This window comes from Larus michahellis, chromosome 8 (assembly GCF_964199755.1).
Source record: "Larus michahellis chromosome 8, bLarMic1.1, whole genome shotgun sequence".
Taxonomy (NCBI): Eukaryota; Metazoa; Chordata; class Aves; order Charadriiformes; family Laridae; genus Larus; species Larus michahellis.
In genome coordinates this window covers 41,547,051-41,568,957 of record NC_133903.1, presented here as the reverse complement: position 1 = coordinate 41,568,957, position 21,907 = coordinate 41,547,051, and the positions used below count along the sequence as shown (strand labels likewise).

Here is a 21,907-nt window from a genome sequence, read left to right as displayed (position 1 = left end):
TTACCCTGTCCAGCTCTGTGTGCACCTTGAGCCTGTCAGAGGTTAGGCAGGCAGAAGTTATAAACCTGCTTGAAGTCTTTTCAGTTGTGACTGCTCAGCCGTTACCCCATTTCTTACTACCTTTTTCTGAATCTCACCAAATTTCCTACTATATGCTTTGGGTGTCACATTGTGTAAAACTTGCTTCTCTTGCCAACCATTGCTCTTGCTGGTGACGAAGGGCTGGGTTTGCGCTGTGTAGTTGTGCTTACCTAATCTCTGGACTACTTGTGCATCCTTTCCAGTTCCTGCTGGTGCCCGTACTGGCGCGTCCAGTTGTTTTGGCCACTGCTGCAGTCCTCATTGTGCCTGTGCTGTTACTCCTGCCTTGCCCTCTCCTTCCAGCACCTTCCTTTCTTGAGTAACAGCTTTTCTTCCTTCAGTTTCAGCTTCCTTCTCTCCAGCTTCTGCTATACCAGTGAAACCAGTCTGAATAGGGTCTGTTTGCTGGTCTTTGCATACACTCCTTGCATCCTCGTCTTTACTTCGCTCAGCCATATACGAGCGATCCTTGCTCTTCAGTGCTTCTGGGAACCTGTATGTCAACATCTCATTCCTGGGTTCTGGTTTTTTGACAGTCTTACAAAATTAAATCGTACTTGTATGGTGACTGTACAGGATTCCCGTATGCATTCCAGTTTGCATACAGCCACTTCAGCTGTGTGGTTTAGACTTTTCAAGGGATTTTGTTGCTATTGTTGGGTAACGGGACTGAAATTTGATTGTGAATTATTTTTTTTTGAGACTACTTGCCATTTCTGCGCTATCTACCACATGCCGTGCAATTCACACATGCTGTCTTTTGGAACAAAGTGCTAAGGAGTGGGAAGATCACCCGATTGCAGGTTTTATTGTGATCCAGCATGCTGCGATGAAGATAGATACACTTTTGTTAGCAACAGTCCCTTGAATGTGTGTGTCTTGGAATAGATTAACTATTAAAGATGCCAACTTGATCTCCTGAAGTTTTGTAAGCTGTGCTTATTTCTGTGGTGCATCATCTTTTTTTCATACTGAATTTAGCTGCCTCTGTGTTTTTTTTTCTCTTTTCTTTGCTCAAACGTTCTGTGATTTAGCATGAGTCATTCTGTCTGTGTGGGAAAGGGCTGGTTTATTACAGGGTCTGTTCTGGAGTGGGGAGGGGAACGGGTGAAATGTATTTGTGTTTTCTATGTGTTTGTTGTGGAAATGCATAAAACTTTTTTTTTCTTCTCTTTCTTTCCTCTCTTCATCATCTCATCTGTGTGGGTGAATGTTCCTGCAAACCTTTGGGGAACCTATAGAGACTTTTGGTATGCTCATTCCTTCATTAGTGCCCAAAGTCATGGATGCTAGGAACAGTTTAAAGACTCGAAAAGCAAACAAGAGTCACATTGTAACAATGTAAAGTGGCTAAAAATGTGCACTTGCGGGAAAACTTCTAAGTCATCATCTAATAAACCTATTTGTTTGCATCACCACGATAATACCAGTGGCCGTTACTATCTAGTTGGTGTAAATTTTGATTGTGTGCTCGAAAAGCAGAAATGAAATGTGTTCTCCCATAGCAAGAACTAATGTTTTGTAATCAAGATATAATTTTCGGAAGTACCTATCCTGTTTCAAATTCTAAGTCCTATTTTCAGAAGTGCCTCAAGTGTATATGCTTAAGTTGCCTAAATTCTATTTGAAATCACCTGCTGAATTGTGTTGTGGTGTAGGAGCCCAGGTGATCTCTGAAAATGAGAACCGGGCCCAATTTGGCCCACTTTCTCTTTAGGAAGGAAATGTAATTCTAATAAAACACCACAGAACGTGACACTGTTTTTAAAAGATAGCTATTTTAAGATAAATGAGTGCCATTAGGTAGGTTTATTTTGAAAATACATGTTCAATGCTGCTTTCCAAGAAAAGAACACAAAAGTAAAGTAGAGTAAGGTAGAAGTTTTGTTGAAGGAGAGCTTGTGGTTTATTGATATTCTAGAAATGAGATATTTTTCTCATGCTTCCACACTTTGAGTATTTCCAGCTGGATCACATATTTTTCATAAACAGCATTCTTTATTCCGTAAGTAGAACGGAGACAGAGATGACTACATGTAAATGTCATCGTATATTTTTATAAATACTGAACAATTATATGTCAGTGCAAAATATGTGGAAAATTAAAATATTTTTTATCTGAACAATGGAGATAGCGTGAGGGATGTTTAAGACACACGTACTGTAATAATATGAGAAAAAAAAGAAACCAATTATTTCATGTTTTGGTTGTGCTATATAGTGTTAAAGTTAACAACTATTTCTAAGCCACAGCCACTTAAGTTTGAAGGCTCAGCTTTTTCGTAATCTTAATGATCATCCCAGGATTTTTTCTTGTCATTAAGAGAAAATAATGTTCATGTCACTTTGACATAAATTGATGTTTAAAAAACTTTATTGATAGTTTTCACTTTCTCAAGTCATCTCTGTTCTAATGGAAGAAGGATCATCAGGCATGAATTTGGACATGGTTAGCTTCCCTTTTTTGTGTTGAGAAATTATTTCATGCCACAGGAAATCCTGTCCTTTTCTCAAATTGGGATCATTAAAAGTCATTACATGAGTAACCCCCATAATTCAAAAACAATGGAAATATTTTCCCCATACGGGATGAATATGTCAAACATTTTACTGATTATCCCACTGAAATATTTTTAACTCTAAGTTTTAATGCCAATTAAAAAAATTTCCTTTGATATAAACTATGTTTTTCTTACTCTACTTCACCATAAGTTTAGGGTAATAAATATTTTCCTCGTCTCTGATACTGCTTGTCTCTCTTAAAATAAAATTTGTGGATATCTGCTGTGGATAACTGAGTGGATATCATGCTTTAAACACTTTTCTGACCTTGAGGTCTGCCAGAACTTTTGACAATCTTTCTGAAATTTCTATTCTATTGGTGTTGCTCCATTATAGAGCCAGTGATGGTGGGAGCCATAAACTTCCCTTGAGTATTTTGTGGTAGTGGAGTCCCATAGCGCACTTGGCAGGGCGGCGGGGAACAGGGAAAACAAAAAAATTCACGAACAGCCTTCTCCAGGGCTGCCATTACTTTTACTGCTGCTGCAACTGTCCTGGTAATAGAAGAGTGATAAGAGAATTTTTGAAAAGGTCTCTGTGTAGACACTAGTATTCTCTGAAAAGTACAAAAGAAATTCTGATTCATCAGGTGACTGTTTACAATCCCTTGTAAACCTAATTTTTTATGACCATCAGAAGGTAAAATACAATTGCTAACATATTTATTTCTAGATATTGACCAGAATAATCTTGGCACATTGCTTGAGTATTTTTAGAAATTGCTTGTGGCAGAACATCGCAGTACAGAAAATCCACTGTTATTAACACTATATTATGTGAAATGATTCAGAGAACACAAAAACAGCATGATATTTTCTTCTTGATTCTGTTACTCTTTCAGAACCACAGCAATGTCTGAAACTCCTCCCAATTATGACTGTGCATTAAGTAATCTGTATTGATCTGGCTAATAATTGATATAAAAAAAAAATAGAACAGCTGAAAGACTATCTGAACAAAATATGTTGGTGCACATTTTAAACAGTCATACAGAATTTTGCTATTATACATTCCTTCAATTTCAATGGAAAATCAATATAAAAAATATATTCTCTGACTGTGGGCATGCCTAATGTGCAGTGTCGTTGTAGCCCTGTGCTTTGTCTTTGCTTGCTTCTGCTGTCCATTTGGTACTTGAGCTTGCAAACAGCCTTTAAATAAAGGTGATGGGGGGAAAAAGCAATGAGATTGACATTACGGTCAATCAGTTGAAAGAAAATGTAACTTTTATTAACAAAAATAGATAAAAAGTCTGTCATTGTGGAATGACTATTATAAATGTCAGGTGTTTGTGTTTTTTTCCCAGTCAAATTAAGAGCATCTTACATCACCTTAAAGCCTGCTTGCGTATACAGTTTTGTGAGTTATTAGAGCTGATGTAGTTTAAGTAATTTGTGTAGAATGATGTAGATACTCCAGAAAGCTCAGAGACCACCTGGAGATATTGTAGAAGTTCTAGAGGCATTGGTGCTTGCTTTTATACACGGTGAAAATTGCATATTACAAGTTGAAGAAATAAGTTGATAATGAAGCTTACATATCTTACTAACAAAGCATCTCCATTGCATCCGTGATGAATTACATTGATTAAAATGCACTTGTTTTTCTGTGTTTTCAGTGAAAGAGTTCCTAGCCAAAGCCAAAGAAGACTTTTTAAGAAAATGGGAAAGCCCCCCTCAGGTACCAGTCGTTTAAGCATTCAATAATTTTCTCAGTTGCATTTTTTTGTTGATGTTATCAGTGTGTTATCAGTCTGTAATGACCGGTGCAGAGAAGAGAAATATGTTTAATGCAATTTCTAAAGGCCTTTCCATTTTTAAGGTCAGTTTTGTCATTGAAGTTCATCAACAAAGGCTCTCGGGTCTTCTCCGGATTTGAGCTGATGAAATGCTCATACTGAACAACAGCTTTCTCTTACCGAGAATGATGTTCACCATCAACATGTCAAGACTTAAAAATCTATTGGCATGTTTTAGCTGGCTTTTTATAGCACAGAGTGTTGGCACATCTGTAACTTGCCCTGTTTAATTATTTCCCCCATGGTATTAAGGGGAATTAAGAGCATTAAGTCTACTGCATGGGGCTTGGGGGCAGGTTAAGGAGCTTGTTAGAGAGAAATCTTTTAAAAGTTAAACTTGGGGTTTTGGGAAGGGTCATTGTTGTTTTTAAAGCAGCATTTGAAACGCTATGGTAATGAATATCTGAGAAAATTTACTCAGTGATATACGCTCCAGACAACTCTCATGTAGAGCTGTCTCCAGAACTTGGGGTTTTTCGCATGTTCTAATATTCTTGTTTGTGAAGCGTGAGGGGGTTATTTATCTGCATCTTGAATTCATGATCGGTTTACTCCTAAATGTTTCTTACTAAGCATGTGTCATCTGTATGGACAAATTATAGAAGTGTTGATACAAATCAGTTAAGTCTTTTTCTATTTTAATGAGTGCAATATAAAAATCTCTTGCTAAAATTTGCCAGGCATGAAATTATAACAGCAGTAATGTTGGCTATAGTTGTCTTTAGTAAATATAATTTTACTCAATTTTCTTTCATAAATGAATTCTGTTCATACAGTTAAAATTGTCTTTGGGTATTAAATGGTAAATGATGTCATTATATTCTTGTACATGTAGAATACTGCTGGCCTAGATGATTTTGAGAGGCAAAAAACCCTTGGAACAGGATCATTTGGGAGAGTTATGATGGTGAAACACAAAGCCACAGAACAGTATTACGCTATGAAGATACTGGACAAACAGAAGGTTGGTGTAATTTGTGCTGGTTTTTGTGGTACAAAAGTTTGATGTGGACAAAGATCTGGTAACTGGCTGAACTTCATTGCACTTACTGTGCTTTTTTGCTTATCTCACTTGAATACTGGTAATACTTTAAACAGTTGACTTTCTTTTTTAGGCAGCAGATTCAGTTGTTGGGATTGTGTAGAATTCTTACAATGGCCAATAACATTAATGGTGAGCTAAAGAGGTTCTAAGTAGTATCCAAGGCATTAATTAAATGTTATCAGTTAAATTCTTTGCTTACCTTCTGTAAGGTAGCCTATATATTCTTTGGCAAAAGCAAAAGGTAGTGTTCTAGTTAAAATAAAGGAATAAATAAATACGCTTTTGCAGGGTAGCTCAAAATTCTGGAAGACTCTTTGGATCAGAAGTTCTCAGAATTTTCATTTGTGAACCACAATTTAACAAATTGTTTGCACGAGTAATTTCTTTTCCATTCTTGATCCCATGAGTTATTACTTTTTGTATGCATAATTATATAATAATCCTGTTGCATCTTGAGTAACTGCATAGATAGAACAGTAGTCTCTCTCTCCCGGAACAGCTGTCACGTAATAGACGTTTTCTGTGTTGAAAACTTAGGTGCAGTAGTCTGAACCTGTATTGTTACTCCAGCCTGACTTTTTTTAACAGCTTATTACTCTTATATTAAGTAAGTGGTGTCGTTTGATAAAGTTTAAATTTGAAATAAAATAGAATTCCAAAACTCTTAAGTATTTTTAAGAAATGTATCGGTACAGTTAGTTTTTCATGGTTTTGACAAGTTTTTCAGACGTACATTATTTAGATTAGTAGATTGTAAGGTTCTCAATATAAGAGCTGCTCTTATAAGGCAGTATACAGAACTTTGCTGCAGTATAACAAAGGTCATATTAAGAAAATATTAATCTGGCAAAGAGAACTTAATAATCAGCAACTGACAAAATGAAAGTCAGCATTGCCACAATGTGGGCTCTTGCACTTAAGCATTATTAAATTCCTGAGTAATTTTGTATAATGGAACTATGACAGTGACGTAATCAAATTGTTTTCCCTGAGTTGCAGTTCCAGTATTCTTTGTGTATGATTTGGGGTCCTGGAACTTGAATAATGTGTCATTTAATTAAAGACAGCTTTATAATGGCCAGACAAGAAGAAACTGAAGTAAACTTAACTTTTAGTGTCAATTCTGGCATTTATTTTTTTTTTTTACTTGGAAAGGCTTAATTTTTTGCAACTTCAGAATTCTCCTATAACAATGGTTTCTAACTTCTATTTTAAAAAAAAATACGATTGAATTAAAAAGACATTCCAACATAGCACAACTGAAAGAGAACCCAGACTATTTGCACCGATGTGAAAATTTACCTCATCACTACTTCCGTATGGCTGGTGGCATCCCACAGGGAGTGTTGCTGTAACACGAGGTGTGATGAGCAGCCCACTGCTGCACAGAGACCCCAGCGTCAAATTTCAGATTTTCAACTGTTTTTTCTTTGAACCCTTTTTCATGAATAGCTGAGTCTTTGTCACTGGAGCAATTTAGGAAATTACATCTTACTTCAGAAAGTTGCCATAAAAATAGTCTGAGGATTTAAAAAAAAATGTTAATTAAACTCGTTACTACCTCTCAGCCTAAAATAAATTGGAAAGCCACAGCTATAAAGTTATCTGGTAAAGCAAAAAATCACATTTTTAATGATTGCAGTGGACTTGCAGTAAAAGATTTACAGGATTAAATATGTTTGCATCCACGTATCGATCTTCTATTAGAAAATCAAATGATTTAGTCTATAATCAGAAGTCTGAAGTGTTCCTTTATGAAATACAACTCAACTTAGCATATATAATGGTATATTTATGTATTATATTAGCATTCTGTTAGTATCTTGTATTAATTGATCAAAAAGTAGGAGATGGTTTAGGGAGAATGCATTTCTGTCACTTTGTATATTATAGAAAGCATATAGGTGTCTGAAATTAGGCAGTGTGCTTATAATTTTTCATTTACATTTCACTCGAAACAAGAGAAAGCATATTGTGGGTCCCTTTGTTATCCAATCTTATACTTGGTTTATCAGGATATGGGAAAAAAAAAAAAAGCAATAGATGTAGCCAATAGTTCTGTGTGTAGGTTTGTTATTCCTTTCTCTGCCTTGATCTAGGAAGGCCGAAACATAACATTGCTGTGGCTAGTTTCTTTACGTAATTGCTTTTGGAAAGAAAATTTTGTTAATTAAAGCTCCGACACAAACAAGATGTTGGAGAATCTGCTGTTACCAGATACTGATTGATCTACGGGAAGCTGTCGTTGAACGTGCCCTGAGCTCAAGCTTAAACGTGAGCAAAGCCGTGTTATCTGAGGCTCCAGTTTGATATGATGAAGTGTTAAACAGCAGCTTCAGCCTGTGGCGTTGCTGCCATCACCCTCCAGTGTCTAACCAGCAGAAGATGCAGGGAGGGTGGTAAAGTCTTGTCCGGCATTGCAGCTGAACACTTCACAACAGCATATTAAAACCGTAGCTTGCTTTCATGGCCAAGATCATTCCACTACCATAGCATTTTAGGGATGAAGGGGATACTTCCCACAAATGAGCTGATCTGAGCAAAAATTTTATTTGTTGCTAAAGATCCATGATTAAAAAGAGACTTAATATTTGTAACTCAGTATTTCTTTTGCAGTGGTTTGGGTTTTTTTTTATAGGTGCTACCTTTTGCATATAAAAGTTGAATTTAAACACAGTTTCAGTCAGGGTTGGAATATCTTGGTTATCTGTTATTTATAGCAGTTGGATTTGATTTCCGAACATGGAAAAACAGACTTGTTTTGATCACTCTTGCACATTTTCTGCATATTTCCTACAAAAAAAACATAACTTGGAAATCATGCCATTCTCAAAATGAGATATAGATGAATTTTGCAGTAGGGATTAAGTAAATGGAAAGAATTGATTGTGCAACATTGGGGTTTAATACAAGGAAACCAACTGTTAATTACCGAGAGAGCAATGATCAGAAATCTGCCACTTGCTGCCTTGTTAGCAGCATAACATTATAACGGATTCCAAGAAGGTGGCATTTAATTTTTTTTTAATACTTTTGCTAAGCAGTTTGCTAAGCAAAAGACCCATTGAAAGGTCTAGCAGAAGGAACTATTGTTTATAAGAACGGAAATTTTGAATTTGTGTTCTCTGTAGTCTTCTCCTCACTAATGTGTGAGCTGTGTAGAACAAGTCAGTTTGCTACTGGTCACACATAACAAAATTCACAATGAAATGTGTCTGACAGTTTCCTGCCTTTCTTAGCAAAGGGTCCAAAGATCAAATGGATTTTATTGAACTGTTATCTTGCTGCAAAAGTATCTCCATTACAATCACAAACAATTCTTAAGAAAATGTAAAGAGATGTTTTCCTTACTGATTTCTATACTCAGCATGTAGTAGGAAACACTGTTTCTAGTGTTTTCTAATGCAAACCGTATTGCATGAATATTACTCTTTAAAATGTTGTTAGACTTCTTAATCCTTTCTCGCACTGTTATTGTGCTAGTAATCCATAAGGTTTTTCATTATCTGTAAAGTTACAAGCTTGTTTTCAACTAATTGTTTTGCACTGAAAAAATTATCCATAACTATAAAATGTCACACTTAAACTGAAGATTGTTTTTTCTCTCCCAGGTTGTCAAACTGAAGCAAATAGAACACACACTGAATGAGAAGAGAATATTACAAGCAGTGAACTTTCCTTTCCTTGTAAAACTGGAGTATTCTTTTAAGGTAATCACTATTTTGAAAGTAGTTGTTTGGGTTTCAGGGAAAGAGATGCTCAAACTTTAGATACTAAAACATTTAACTTCTACAGTACAATAGTTTAACTATTTTTGTTTTCAAAGATGCTTCGCTTGGCACCGTTGCCAGGAGTCCTTGCAGTTGTGTGCACACTTGCACGCACCTCAGTTCACCAGGTGATGATTGAAAGGATATCTCCAAATAAATAAATAAAAATTAAATTAAACTCTTAGAAATTTCCCCTGTTTTGGGGGGGGAAACTGGCTTCTGTATACAGCAGGGAGCTTTTAGGCATCAGTCTGTCTTTGAGAGAAACCAAAGCATGTATTTCTGTACCAATATATGGTAAATTTGTAGCTGTTCTGCAGATTTTTCCTTGAGATGTATACCTGCGGCAGGTAGGTCTTAATGACAGTCTTAACCATGAAGGAGAGAACTTTGAGGTTAGCTTCCGATTTCATGACAGTATGTGCTAGTCAGTCTGTAATGAAATTGAGTCTTTTCCTAATCTATAGTGTGGTAGGTGTCCTCTGTGTATTTCCTTCTCCGTTTTCTTTTACGTTTTTTTTCCTTTTTTAATACCATTTAAAATGAACAAACATGTTCTACCTTAATCTTTACAGTTTTCGGGTTTGGGGCTGGGGCTGTGGGAGATGACAAACCTCGGGTTGTCAATTTCGAATTTTGAAGAGTGCAAGGTCTTGTCTTGCAGTAGGCATCTTATCCTCTCTTCCTTCAGGGTACTTACACACCATTCTGTGTCTAGAACTCACTAATTATCTTTATTTAAATTTACTTTAAAATAGATTTTTTTGAGGTATGTGATGCTCATTTTGTCACGCGTCTGTACTTTTTTGAGAATTTCTAACTGTGTTGCTTTGTATTTGTTAAGGTCATTGGATGGCTACAATTTTTCATTTTCATTCTTTAACAAAATATACTCTATGTAGGAATTACAGAGACTATAGGATGCCTAATATGTATTTTGTGTGTTTACTTGCTTCCTTAGGACAATTCTAATTTATACATGGTAATGGAGTATGTTCCTGGTGGTGAAATGTTTTCACATCTAAGAAGAATCGGAAGGTTCAGGTAAGAGTATTAATGACGTTATTCCTTTAAAAAGGCTTATGTCGCTAATTTGGGAAGAGGGTTTTATAAAACTTGTCAGTATTGAAGAAAAAATTCTGAAGGGGTAAGTGCATTTAATTTACCCCTCTTTCAGTGGATTTAACTAGTCAGGCAATGAAAAAGTTGTAATTATTTCTTATTTTTCAGTTAGTTAAAGCAGGCATTTGTGATCTGCGCACAATAGAATCTTGGAATTCCTATGCATATTGTCACTGAAACTGACGATAGTTTCTAAAAGTAAAATTTAAAGTTTAAGCTCTCTATTGTGGGATGTGATTTGCATGTGTATTTTAGCTGCAAGACTTAAATTAAATTTAGGGAATAAGTGTATAAATTCTAAGATGTTTGCTGTTTGTGCTTTTTTCTTTTTCCTGTTACACAGTAAAAGAACCAGTTAAAAGATAGTTAATTTGTCTGTCCCTGGCAGTTACATGGTTGTTTTAGTATCTTAGCATAGTATCGGGGTACTTAATGTTCTTTTAATTCTTCACAGTGAACCACATGCACGGTTTTATGCAGCTCAGATAGTGCTAACATTTGAGTACCTCCATTCATTAGACCTCATCTACAGAGATCTAAAGCCTGAAAATCTTTTAATTGATCAGCAAGGATACATCCAGGTATGATATTCTTCATATATTTAGGGAGTGGAGTCTTGTGTAGGGTTAGGTACTTCTAGTAAATGTGTTTAGAATAAATGGTCTGAAGCTGGTTGGCATGTTAGCATGTATTCAGGGAGCATTACAATACCCTGCTGCTTACTTATGGTTAAAACCATTGGATTGTCCTCCCTCTGACTAAAATTAGGTATGCGCAATGGAGCTCTCTGCAGTGGAGCGAGTTGTCGAGGTTTCCCTTGGGGTCTGTGGTGAGAAGTAGGTGATTACATGGCTCTGTTCATCTGACCTATTTTATACCTCTGCCCTAGAACAAGACGGAAGGTGCCATAAAATGTCTGGTTCTCTGCATTGTCTAAATAAGCAGTTTAGGATAACCAGCTTGGATGTGAACACTGGCACTATGGTACTTAATTTTGGTTAGATGAATCCTACCCTTGGAGAATCCTAACTTTCTCAGCACATCTGGAGTAAGAGCTGAGTTGAGATCAGATCAGGATTGCAGTGCTGCAAATGATGACTTTGTTTTTACAGCAGCCTCTCACAGCACCTCCTCATCTTCCATTTTTGTGCTTTTGTTTTTGCTCTAAATGGCAAAGGTGGTATAGAGGAACAAGCACTCTGCAATGCTTTGCAGTCCTTAAACTATAGAAGCTCTTCTTTCCTCATTGTGTCACCTTTTGCCATAGCAGAATCTAACAGGAAAATACATAATAAAAATGTTTGAGTGAATTGGAAAGGAGTCGTATCTTAGGTTGTTTATAACTGTGAAATAATTTTGCGTGGAGAATAAAATAACACTGTAGGGAGAAGAGAAATAGAAGTTCTATTAATGTGTTTAGGGAGCACCATTAACGTCAAGCTATGACTGGCTTTGTCCAGAATTGGTGACTCTATATGCGCCAGTGTGTTTTTGTGGTGGTGGGCAAACTGCAAACGCTGATGTGTCCAGCAGTCCCTCTTCCCGTGTGAGGCTGCTTCGATTCTGCTTCTGAACAGAGGGGGGCGTTTGTCTTCATATGTTGATACTGCAGCTCCAATTAAATTTTGTTTAGGAACTCCATTCATTTTCTTTTTGAATTTTAAAGCCATTACCGTTTGTCCCATGTCTGCAGTATATTCTTCTTATGTAGACTGATGTGCATTCAAAAACACAGAACTGATTCTTTGCTGACTGAAGCAGGTCTGTTTAGTCAGCACGTCACCCTCTCCATTCAGTTCCAGCTGTGATTGCTGTTGTTTCTACCAAAAATGAAGCAAAAGCTGCCTTGATAGTTTGGAGTTTGGCTTGTTAAAACGTGACATTCGTGTATCAGAAACATCAGCACATGTTATTGCATAATTAGCAATGATTATCATTGTGGTAAACTATATTTTCCCAGGGAATGGGTTGAAAATGATACCAGGAAGGAGGAAACAAAAGAAACAGATCCCCAAACAAGCATAGACTTGGTATCTTGAAACTGATCCCAGAATTTCACATGTAACTCCCTGGCCTCCATATCTATTCCACAATACAGTCCAGGAAAAATCACAGAGAGGAAGATACTGCATACAGAGTTCTGAAAACTTACTGCAGAAAACATGACAAGTGAAATGAAGAATTTATAATGGCCAAGAACTTGCCATTTGTGAATACATTTACCCCCCCGCTCCCCCAGTCCTCAAATAAACAAGCTTGACTCCGGTGATGCTTTCAGAGATGTTCAGAACCAGAAGTTACTGGAAGACCTCTTTTATGTTGTCTTATTCCCACACTAATTTTACATATAACCTTTATACATTTATGCAATAAAATTCTAAATTTACAAGACTGGCGGATATCTTGACCCTTTTTGCGATTCATTTATTTGTTAACTAAGGATAAGATAAATAACTTGTTCATATTCATGTTCTTTAAACTTTCAGCAGTATAAACAGTCTGATGTGAAAAGTATAAGAAAAATTATCAATGTAATTGCAGTACATGTGGAAGATTAGTAAGACATAGTTCCCACTGATTTTTTAAATTATAAATAGGAGCTTGTGTCAGGGGGAAAATACGTGTTTTGTGTTATTTATCGATTTCTATCATGAGAAACCTTCTATCTGTCTGCATTAGAAGTACCAAAAGGACTGGCTACTAAACGTGCATTTGACTGTATGATACTATGTGATTTGAGAAACGAATTTTTACTCTGTATGAAATAGTTTTCCAAAATATTTCAGAAGTACTTAATTTTAAATTTGTTTGTAGAAGTACACTTACAGTCAACTTATTTCTTCTCATCACAGGTCACGGACTTCGGCTTTGCAAAAAGAGTAAAAGGAAGAACTTGGACGTTATGTGGGACTCCAGAATACCTGGCACCTGAAATAATTCTCAGCAAGGTACTTCGTCATCTTGTTCAGCCATGCATTTGATGCAGTTAAAACTTAGCATCCAATTATTAAGCTCTGAGGGATAAGCAATTGCTGATACTTAAACTCAAATCTTGACTAGACAACTCTTTATGAATTATACAAAATGCAATACAAAATTGCATTGTAAATATTTTGTTAGTATACTAAAACTTACTTCAAAGCATGGATTTTCACATAACTGTACAGAACTTTCTACATATGCTTGCCATTTAACTTGTCGGGTAAAAAAGTATTTAAAGAATCTGTAATTAGTTTTTTTTAACTAGCATCAGAACAGCAGATCTGAATGATTACATTCTGAAGTGTTAACAGACTAGAACAGGAGCTCCAGAGGTAACAAGAACCACATACTGGATGAATCAGTAGTCACAGAATCATAGAGCAGTTTGGGTTGGAAGGGACCTTAAAGGTCATCTAGTTTCAACCCCCCGCCCTGGGCAGGGACATCTCCCACTAGACCAGGCTGCTCAAAGCCCCATCCAGCCTGGCCTTGGACACTTCCAGGGATGGGGCATCCACAACTTCTCTGGGCAACCTGTTCCAGTGCCTCACCACCCTCACAGCAAAGAATTTCTTCCTAATATCTAATCTAAATCTCCCCTCTTTCAGTTTAAAACCGTTACCCCTCCTCCTATCACTACGCTCCCTGATAAAGAGTCTTTCCCCCATCTTTCCTGTAGGCCCCCTATAAGTACTGGAAGGCCACTGTAAGATCTCCCATGAGCCTTCTCTTTTCCAGGCTGAACAACCCCATCTCTCTCAGCCTTTCTTCATAGGAGAAGTGCTCCAGCCCTCCTCTGGACCCGTTCCAACAGGTCCACGTTTTCCTTATGCTGGGAGCCCCAGAGCTGGATGCAGTACTCCAGGTGGGGTCTCACCAGAGCAGAGCAGAGGGGCAGAATCACCTCCCTCAACCTGCTGGCCACGCTTCTTTTGATGCAGCCCAGGATGCGGTTGGCTTTCTGGGTTGCAAGCGCACGTTGCTGGGTCGCATTGAACTAACACCCCCAAGTCCTTCTCCTGAGGGCTGCTCTCAATGCATTCTCTCCCCAGCCTGTATTTGCGTCTGACCCAGGTGCAGGACCTTGCACTTGGCCTTGTTGAACTTCATGAGGTTCTCATGCGTCCACCTCTCAAACCTGCCCAGGTCCCTTTGGACATCCCTACCCACTAGTGTGTCAGCCGCTCCACACAGCTTGGTGTCATCGGCAAACTTGCTGAGGGTGCACTCAATCCCACTGACAAAGATGTTAAACAGCACCAGTCCCGGTACCGACCCCTGAGGAGCGCCACTCGTCATTAAATAACTAGTTGCAGAGTGTTTCAGGTTTAAGGCACTTTACGTGAAATCAAACATGACAAACCTCTGGGTTTACACATAAAGTACATGCAGTCTAAGCTTACTGTTGATCATTTTGTGTCTGGAACTTGCACTAAGTGTTCGAACATAGAAGAAATACTATTTATCGTATAGCTGTTCCACTGAACCCTTTATGTTTTGCGAAGGAAAAATATCCTTATAGGTTAGGGAAGTGCTTATGATGTAAACAATCATTAATGTTAAATTATGCATTTAATACGTGGTTTAATTAAATCCCCTTTGCAGGTCTTTAAAAGTAAACCGATGTATTTTTTTTTATTTGGGGAGAAAGTGTTCATTATTTGCAGACTTTTTGCCCCTATGCAGCTAAAGCAGCAGAAGAAACTGCAACGTGTCTACTACCAATTCTCCATAGTAGATTTTTCAGGGAAGACAGTCTTAGCCTCGAGCTTTGTAAAAGATGTCAGAGAGCACAAATAAAATTGATGGGGTTGGTGGGGTTTTGTGGTTGGTTATTTTTTCTTTAATATTAAATAGGATTTACTGATGATTTTATGTTCATGCTTTAAAGATCAGGTCATAAATGACTATAACAGCTAATAAACTAAACTTTTAAGCTCTCGTAGCTAGTTTACTAAATATGAAAATGAATGTTCTGAAATGTGGATAATCTAGCAAAAAGGTGATGGTATACAAGATAGGAAGTGTTGTTATATTTAATGAAATATCTAAGATTTGAAAGAAGCTTCAATCATTCTGTAACAAGATTATTTTTACTTTAAATAATTAAATAAACAAATAGTGCCCATTTCTGTCAGTTAGGGAGTTTTGTCACATCAGTGTAAAGACATCACTGAAGCTCAGCACAGGAATGTGTGCAAAATGTTTCACTTTCATCACTGTTTCACTCATCACTGTATTAGGTTTTAAGTAAATTGTTGTTGGGATCTACAAGCTTCATTTTGGTTTGAACTAGGCTGTAAGTTCTGTATGAAACAAGCAATAATGCATTTGCTTTCTTTGTATTCCATAGATGAATACCTTAAACTATGTTAGAAACGTACTAGCAGTGGTATTTCTCATTTTATCTAGGGTTACAACAAGGCAGTGGATTGGTGGGCATTAGGAGTGTTAATCTATGAAATGGCAGCTGGATATCCCCCATTCTTTGCAGATCAGCCCATTCAAATTTACGAGAAGATTGTGTCTGGCAAGGTGAGTGAAGGCTCTGTGTATTTTCGCAAATGCAGGTTTTTGTCTTTGCAGAACGTGGTTTTTGTGTGGAGTAGATGCAGAATTTGCTGGCTACTAGGCAGTGAGCAGTTTGGAAAGAATATGGGGAAAAGTTTGTAATGTATACTTCTTAAGTGCAGACATTGTTGCAGTAATATTAAAAATCAAAGTTCTAAAAATCTGTTTCCTGCCTTCAAATTTGAAATGCAAGTTATTAAATTTACAGACATTGTGGTATTACATCTTTTATGCTTGGATAAAAATGATCCAACAACTATTTAGGTGTATGCATAATGAGCTTAGCTATTTTCTTTTCTGGAAGTATTTTTGCAGCTCTTGAGAAGCTCTAAAGAGTTTCCATAATTCATAGTAGGTTTCTTTACTCCTTTAGTCCTGTAGTTCAAGATGTGTCTAATGTTCTGTTCAGCTTTCATTGTTGCATAAGATTTTAAAAAAGTGTTTCCAACTTTTCCCTTTAATTTTTCGTGAATATCTCTGTGTGCCAGGTAGCATGAAAATGTGATCATTCTGTCGGTTCTCCTTCTAGCCAGTGTTGTCTCCATGTTTCTTTGCGCTTACTTGAGTTGTTAAGGTTCTTCTCCTCCTTGTCCCTACATAAACACATGCCATGCCTCACCGTACGAACTTCTGTAATTCTAATCAAGAGAAATGCCTCAGTAGGCCCTGTGGTGCGCTGCAAGGAGATACATTCCTGTCTAGGATATTATTCAAATCAAGAAGGTGGTTGAAGGCTGTAATACTGTGACCCTTCAGCTGTCTCGATGAATATATGGGAACTCATTTATGAAGATATATTTTTAAAGAAATATTTATCTCCTAAACTAAAAAAACTTGGGCATTTTTTGCAATTCTGTCTAATTTGTTTGACATTTGTACCATTGATCATCTGCCTTCTTTACTGTGTCCGTGGACGGATGCTTGCAGAAACAGCACTGGACTTGAACTATGGAAACTAACATTCAGGTCTCAGTTAGCAGTATGTTCCCTTTATAACCTTAAGTCTTTCATTTAATCTACCTCATGCACTTAGTTCTCTGCTTAAAGAATGGAGTTAATATTTCCTTACTTCTCGCCCGTCTAGATACTACATTCATAAAAACCTGTGAGTTTCTCATGTGCTACAGTAGAGCCATGTTGACAAGTGAACTGAAGCGGTGTCCTCGATTGTCAGACCTCTTGATTTTTGCAACACCTTTTTATGTTAAATAATGGCATGTTCTGCATTTATGTCATAACTGATCAGCTAACTACAGGGAGTGTCAAATGCTGAACCTATGGGAATGACAAATACAACTTTCTGCCTCTTCTTTTTCCCCTTTTTTCTCTCGTCCATCTCAAATGGTGTCAGTAGATCCTTTGCTAGTAAAACCCTATGTAATTACATCCCATAAATCTTCTTCAAATATTTCTTAGAGAGGTTTGAATTAATTGTATTGGCAAGTCACTCGTGCTGTCTTCAGATAGTGCTGTGTTATTTACGTAAGACTTTTGATGTTGGTGTATTTAGTTATCAGAAATAGATTACAGTACAGCATAAAGTTCCAGATTAAATTTTAACGATTGCTGAATGTTAAGTTATTTCCAATTATGTCTATATATTTATATGCTATATATATTCTCTGCTGTACTGTATCTCCTGTGTGCATGTGTGTATGTAATACAATCTAAGAATTTTTTCCTAGAAAATAGTTGAGAATGATCTGAGGTGAGACACCAAGTTAAACTTAGCTTTTTTTTTTCATTACATTACATGAATATTTTTCCTCAACTCAATCAGATCTAGATTTCAGTTCAAAACCCAATAAATGCACAAGGTAGTGCTACTGATAAAGGCTCTGTGAAACGGAAATACATGTGCAACAATAATCATCTCTCTTTTCATGCATTCCTGCTTGATTTGTTTTTAGAGGAAGAACAGAGAATGGCCCTAATGTTTCCTTCTGTGTGAACGCTGTTTTATTTCACAGGGGGAAGAATCAAATTTTTATGTTGTTTTTAATGTTGTGGATGTATATTTTTAGGTAAGGTTCCCATCACACTTCAGTTCAGACCTAAAGGATCTTCTAAGAAATTTACTCCAGGTAGATTTGACCAAACGATATGGAAATCTCAAGAATGGTGTAAATGACATAAAGAATCACAAGTGGTTTGCAACTACAGATTGGATTGCCATTTATCAGAGAAAGGTAAGACCCTAGCCGATCAAAACTATTATACAGGTCTTTACGGGGTTGAAGTAAAATTTCTAATTATTCTGCTTATCTATCACTTTTAATTAAAGTAAGAAAAGGTGAAAGTAGTTCAGTCTTCAACATTCTGAAGAGTTTATATTGATCGAATTATGTTTGTTTCTTGTTGGTATTTTATCCTGGACCTCTGTGCACGTTCGTGTTCTCCTAACAGGTGTTGTGCTGTAGTCTATTTCTGGAATATCTCAGAAGGAGCCATCTCCCGCCTCTCTCGCTTTTTATTTAACCCCTGCTATAGTGGCATCTATAAATACTCCTCCACAGCAGAGAGGAATCTGTTTTCCTTTCCAGCTAGTTCTTAGCAGTCAGACTGTGGTTCAGTGTGGAGGAGCTCTAGCCAAAGCTGGAGCTTTTCTTTTTCTGCTAAAGTATGCTCCCTCCTCCTTGTTCTTCCTTGATCTGTGATTGGGACAGGGTCAGATGTCAAGAGTGTCTACTCAGTCCTCACCGTCTACTGAGGAGTTTTTCCCTTCTGACGCCGCACTTGAATTGACTGCGGTTCCATAAGCTGCGGTGATGGAGAGAGCCCTGCTGAATGCTGTCTTCTGGCATTTGTTAGAATGGTTTTCTGCCCTGCTTTACCAACATGACTTGCGATGTGGTTTTTAGAAAGTCTGTGCCCAGTTTGCACCGTGAACTTCAGGCTTGCATAGGAATGAAAGCAACAGAGAGAACTGAGAATATTTTCAGAGCACGAGCAGCCATTAACATATTGGTTTGAGAGGAGCACATTAGTGGCTGCCAGGATGAGTGAAGCAGAGCTGTGAGAGGAAACTGGGGAAAGGGATGAGGATGATGACAGTTCAGTCTAGGTCTGTCTTCCAGTAGCTCCAAAGCTCCCTTTCCCCTTCAAGGTAGAGTCCAAGTTAAGTATCTGTATAGTAGGGAGTTACTAGAAACAGGTTCTTAAGAAATTATTTTTTCTCTCAGGTGCAACCTCTGAATTCTTTTTTTTTTTCAATAGACAACAATAAAAGACTAAAATAACTTCATTGGTGGTGTCTCAGAAGTCTCAGGTGGAGAAATAACTTTGTCTAGATAGTGGTAAAAGGTTAGAGTCAAGCGGTAACACGTCAAGGAACTGGTTGACGATGTTGAAATGCTAACAGCCTTGATTATAGAGGCATGAACTTTCATCTGTAGCAGCAGTATGTTAAAGGCCAGACCTAAATACTAACAATAGTTTCTAAAAAGAAACTGGTTGTTTGGCTACATAAACTGACAGTACAGTTGTTGTAGTATTCACTAATGTATTAATTACTAGAAGACAGGGTAGAATTAACACATCTTGTATTCTTTCTATTTATTAAGTATAGATGTGTTAAGAAAAGATTCCCCATTGCAGAATTGTAATTATCTGTTCTTTGCTTTCTTAATGCCTGTTTACAGGGCAGTTTTATATGTGCTGAGTTTCATTCCCCAGTATGCCGTTAGGGGACACCCAGGCCCTATAATATTAAATCAGAGTGTTTTAATAGTGTACTAAATATTTTTAGCATTGCTAGTGCACTGCTGTAGAGAATTACTTTCACAGAAACAAGAAATATTTTAAAACGTGAACTAGTAGTACATTCAGAATAGCTATTACTAGTTTTAAAGGATTGTGAAAACTGATGTTGAGTAAGTTTGAAGCTCCTAATTATAAGGAATAAATATTGTAATACTAAGGGTCTGAAACAACAGCATGGGTTGTACTGTCATTTAAACAGTCATAGAAATACAGCAGTAAACTTTGGGTTTATACCAGGTTTTCACAATGGCTGTTACCACAGCCTGTATTTTTCTGAATAAACATGCTGTTCCTTGGCAACTAATGGAATGTGAATAATTTGTTATGCTACAGTCATAAGTGAACCAGCCAATTACTTAATATTTCAGATAAGATCAAGTCTTGTTTTCTTTGTGTGTTTGTGTAGCTGTTGATTAAAATGCTGCCTGATAATACAGCTGTACTTAAGGCCAAACAGGTATTTCTACTATAAATCAGTGTTATCTCCTGCTATCTCTCTTTAGCGATTTTCTTAGTGAAGATAGTAGGAAAAAGTCTGAGGCATCTTATGTAAACATGTATTAAAATTCCAGCAGTAAATAAGAGATTTCTTGTGCCCTGAGCTTTGTTGTAAGGTAGTAATTGAAAATCAATTTGAGAAGACACAGAGACATAATTCAGGTAATGGTAAACGTGTGGCTTTGTGGGCTGGGTATGTACACAGGCTGTGTATTCTCTCAGCATAAATCGCCTAAACACATCTATTGTTTTGGGAACAAAAGGATACACGCATGACAATTGTAGCACATGCATGCAGAACTGTATGTAGCACTATACATGCAGAAAGTTGGTGTTATTTCTTGGGGTTGTATAGTGTTATCACCCAAAGTCAGCAGAGTTCAATTTGTATTAGTTAGTCTGTGCTGTACCTCTTTAATTTACTGATTCACACACACCTTGGTTTAAATTTGCATCACCTCAATAATTTTGCCTACCATAAAGGTGCATAACTCAGGCACCTGTCAAATGAGAAGGAGGACTGTGGTACTGATAATCATGCCTCCAACTCCAGTTTGCTCTAGCGCTGTTTCAGTAGAGTATCTCACCTTCTCCCTGGTCGTCCGTTCTCTCTGGTTCCTTCCTTACCATCCATTCTTCATCTTTGCCTCCCATCAACCCCGAACTCTGCTTATTCCTTCTTTCAGCATGCAGTTGACTCTAAAATTTAGGTTATTTAAAAAAATAATTAAGCTTCATTTTGAACTTTGAGGTGTGATAGACTAGGAGGATTAAGATTTTAATTAATATTAGCTGAGTGAAGGTGGAATTTAGTAGTCTGTTACCTAAAATAGCATTTAAGTGTCTGCAAGTTGGGAACAACTCCTTCTTCATTCTTTTTTCTCAATTTTTTTTTTTCCCCCTGACTGTGTAGGGACAGTATAAGCTGTCAGCCAGTAAAAATGCAGGTATTTCCCTGCGCAGACCTGTGCCTTTGTTTAAGGTCATCTTTAGTTTAACTTCCAAGATGAGTAGAGACTGAAGTGCACCAATTGGGACAGAGAGATTGAGACTGTGAAGTTGTAGCTAGACCCAAGGATTTTATTTTTGAGGTCAACCTCAAAAAGCTGCAGGTTCCCTAAACTTTAAGAAGCAGCAGTTAAGAGGGTCCTTGGAAGACGACTGGTTCCAATACCTGAGTGTGAATGGCTCACTGCCGTACAGGTGATGCGAGATGCGCCAAATCTGAAGGCTAATCGAGCGTGTATGTGGATTTGAGAGGACATGCAGGCAGTCTTTACCGGAAGGGGTTTTCCATCATTAATTGGAGCTGCACTGGCTTTCTGTACAATCTTTTAGTGACCCCTTCGAGCCATTGCTTGCCTCTCAGTTGCGACCTAGTTTTGAGAAGGCTTTCACTTCTCACAGTTAGGTCCTCGGAGGAACTTTGTAGGAGAAGCAGAACAAATTGTTTTAAACTTGTATTAGGTTAGTTTTTGTTTGGAAATAGGGGATTGTTGGTAAGTAGGAGGAGAGGGGTTCTAAACATCCCTGAGATTTTTGAGCAGTCTTGATGGCAATCAGTCTACTTCTCCGCTTCTGCCATGGCCGTGCGACTGTTAGAGGCAGCCCTCGCCACGCCGGGAGCTGCACCACACAGCTGATGGGCTGAGAGCAGGGTCTCCTCTGCAAGAAGAGAACTAAACTTTGAAGTGGAAATAATTTTTTATTGATGTT

The 21,907-nt window shown here is 37.4% G+C and overlaps 1 protein-coding gene across 4 annotated transcripts in view; it reads left to right on the top strand.

The window, feature by feature from the left end:
• PRKACB (protein kinase cAMP-activated catalytic subunit beta) overlaps positions 1-21,907 on the top strand; it is a 76,276-nt gene that overhangs the window by 51,819 nt on the left and 2,550 nt on the right. For all 4 annotated transcript variants that reach the window (XM_074599323.1, XM_074599325.1, XM_074599322.1 and 1 more), the window contains exons 2-9: positions 4,262-4,323; positions 5,277-5,405; positions 9,098-9,196; positions 10,218-10,300; positions 10,833-10,959; positions 13,231-13,326; positions 15,773-15,895; positions 17,956-18,120. In XM_074599323.1, coding sequence (XP_074455424.1) covers positions 4,262-4,323; positions 5,277-5,405; positions 9,098-9,196; positions 10,218-10,300; positions 10,833-10,959; positions 13,231-13,326; positions 15,773-15,895; positions 17,956-18,120 — 884 coding nt within the window. The remainder of the gene's footprint in view (positions 1-4,261; positions 4,324-5,276; positions 5,406-9,097; positions 9,197-10,217; positions 10,301-10,832; positions 10,960-13,230; positions 13,327-15,772; positions 15,896-17,955; positions 18,121-21,907) is intronic.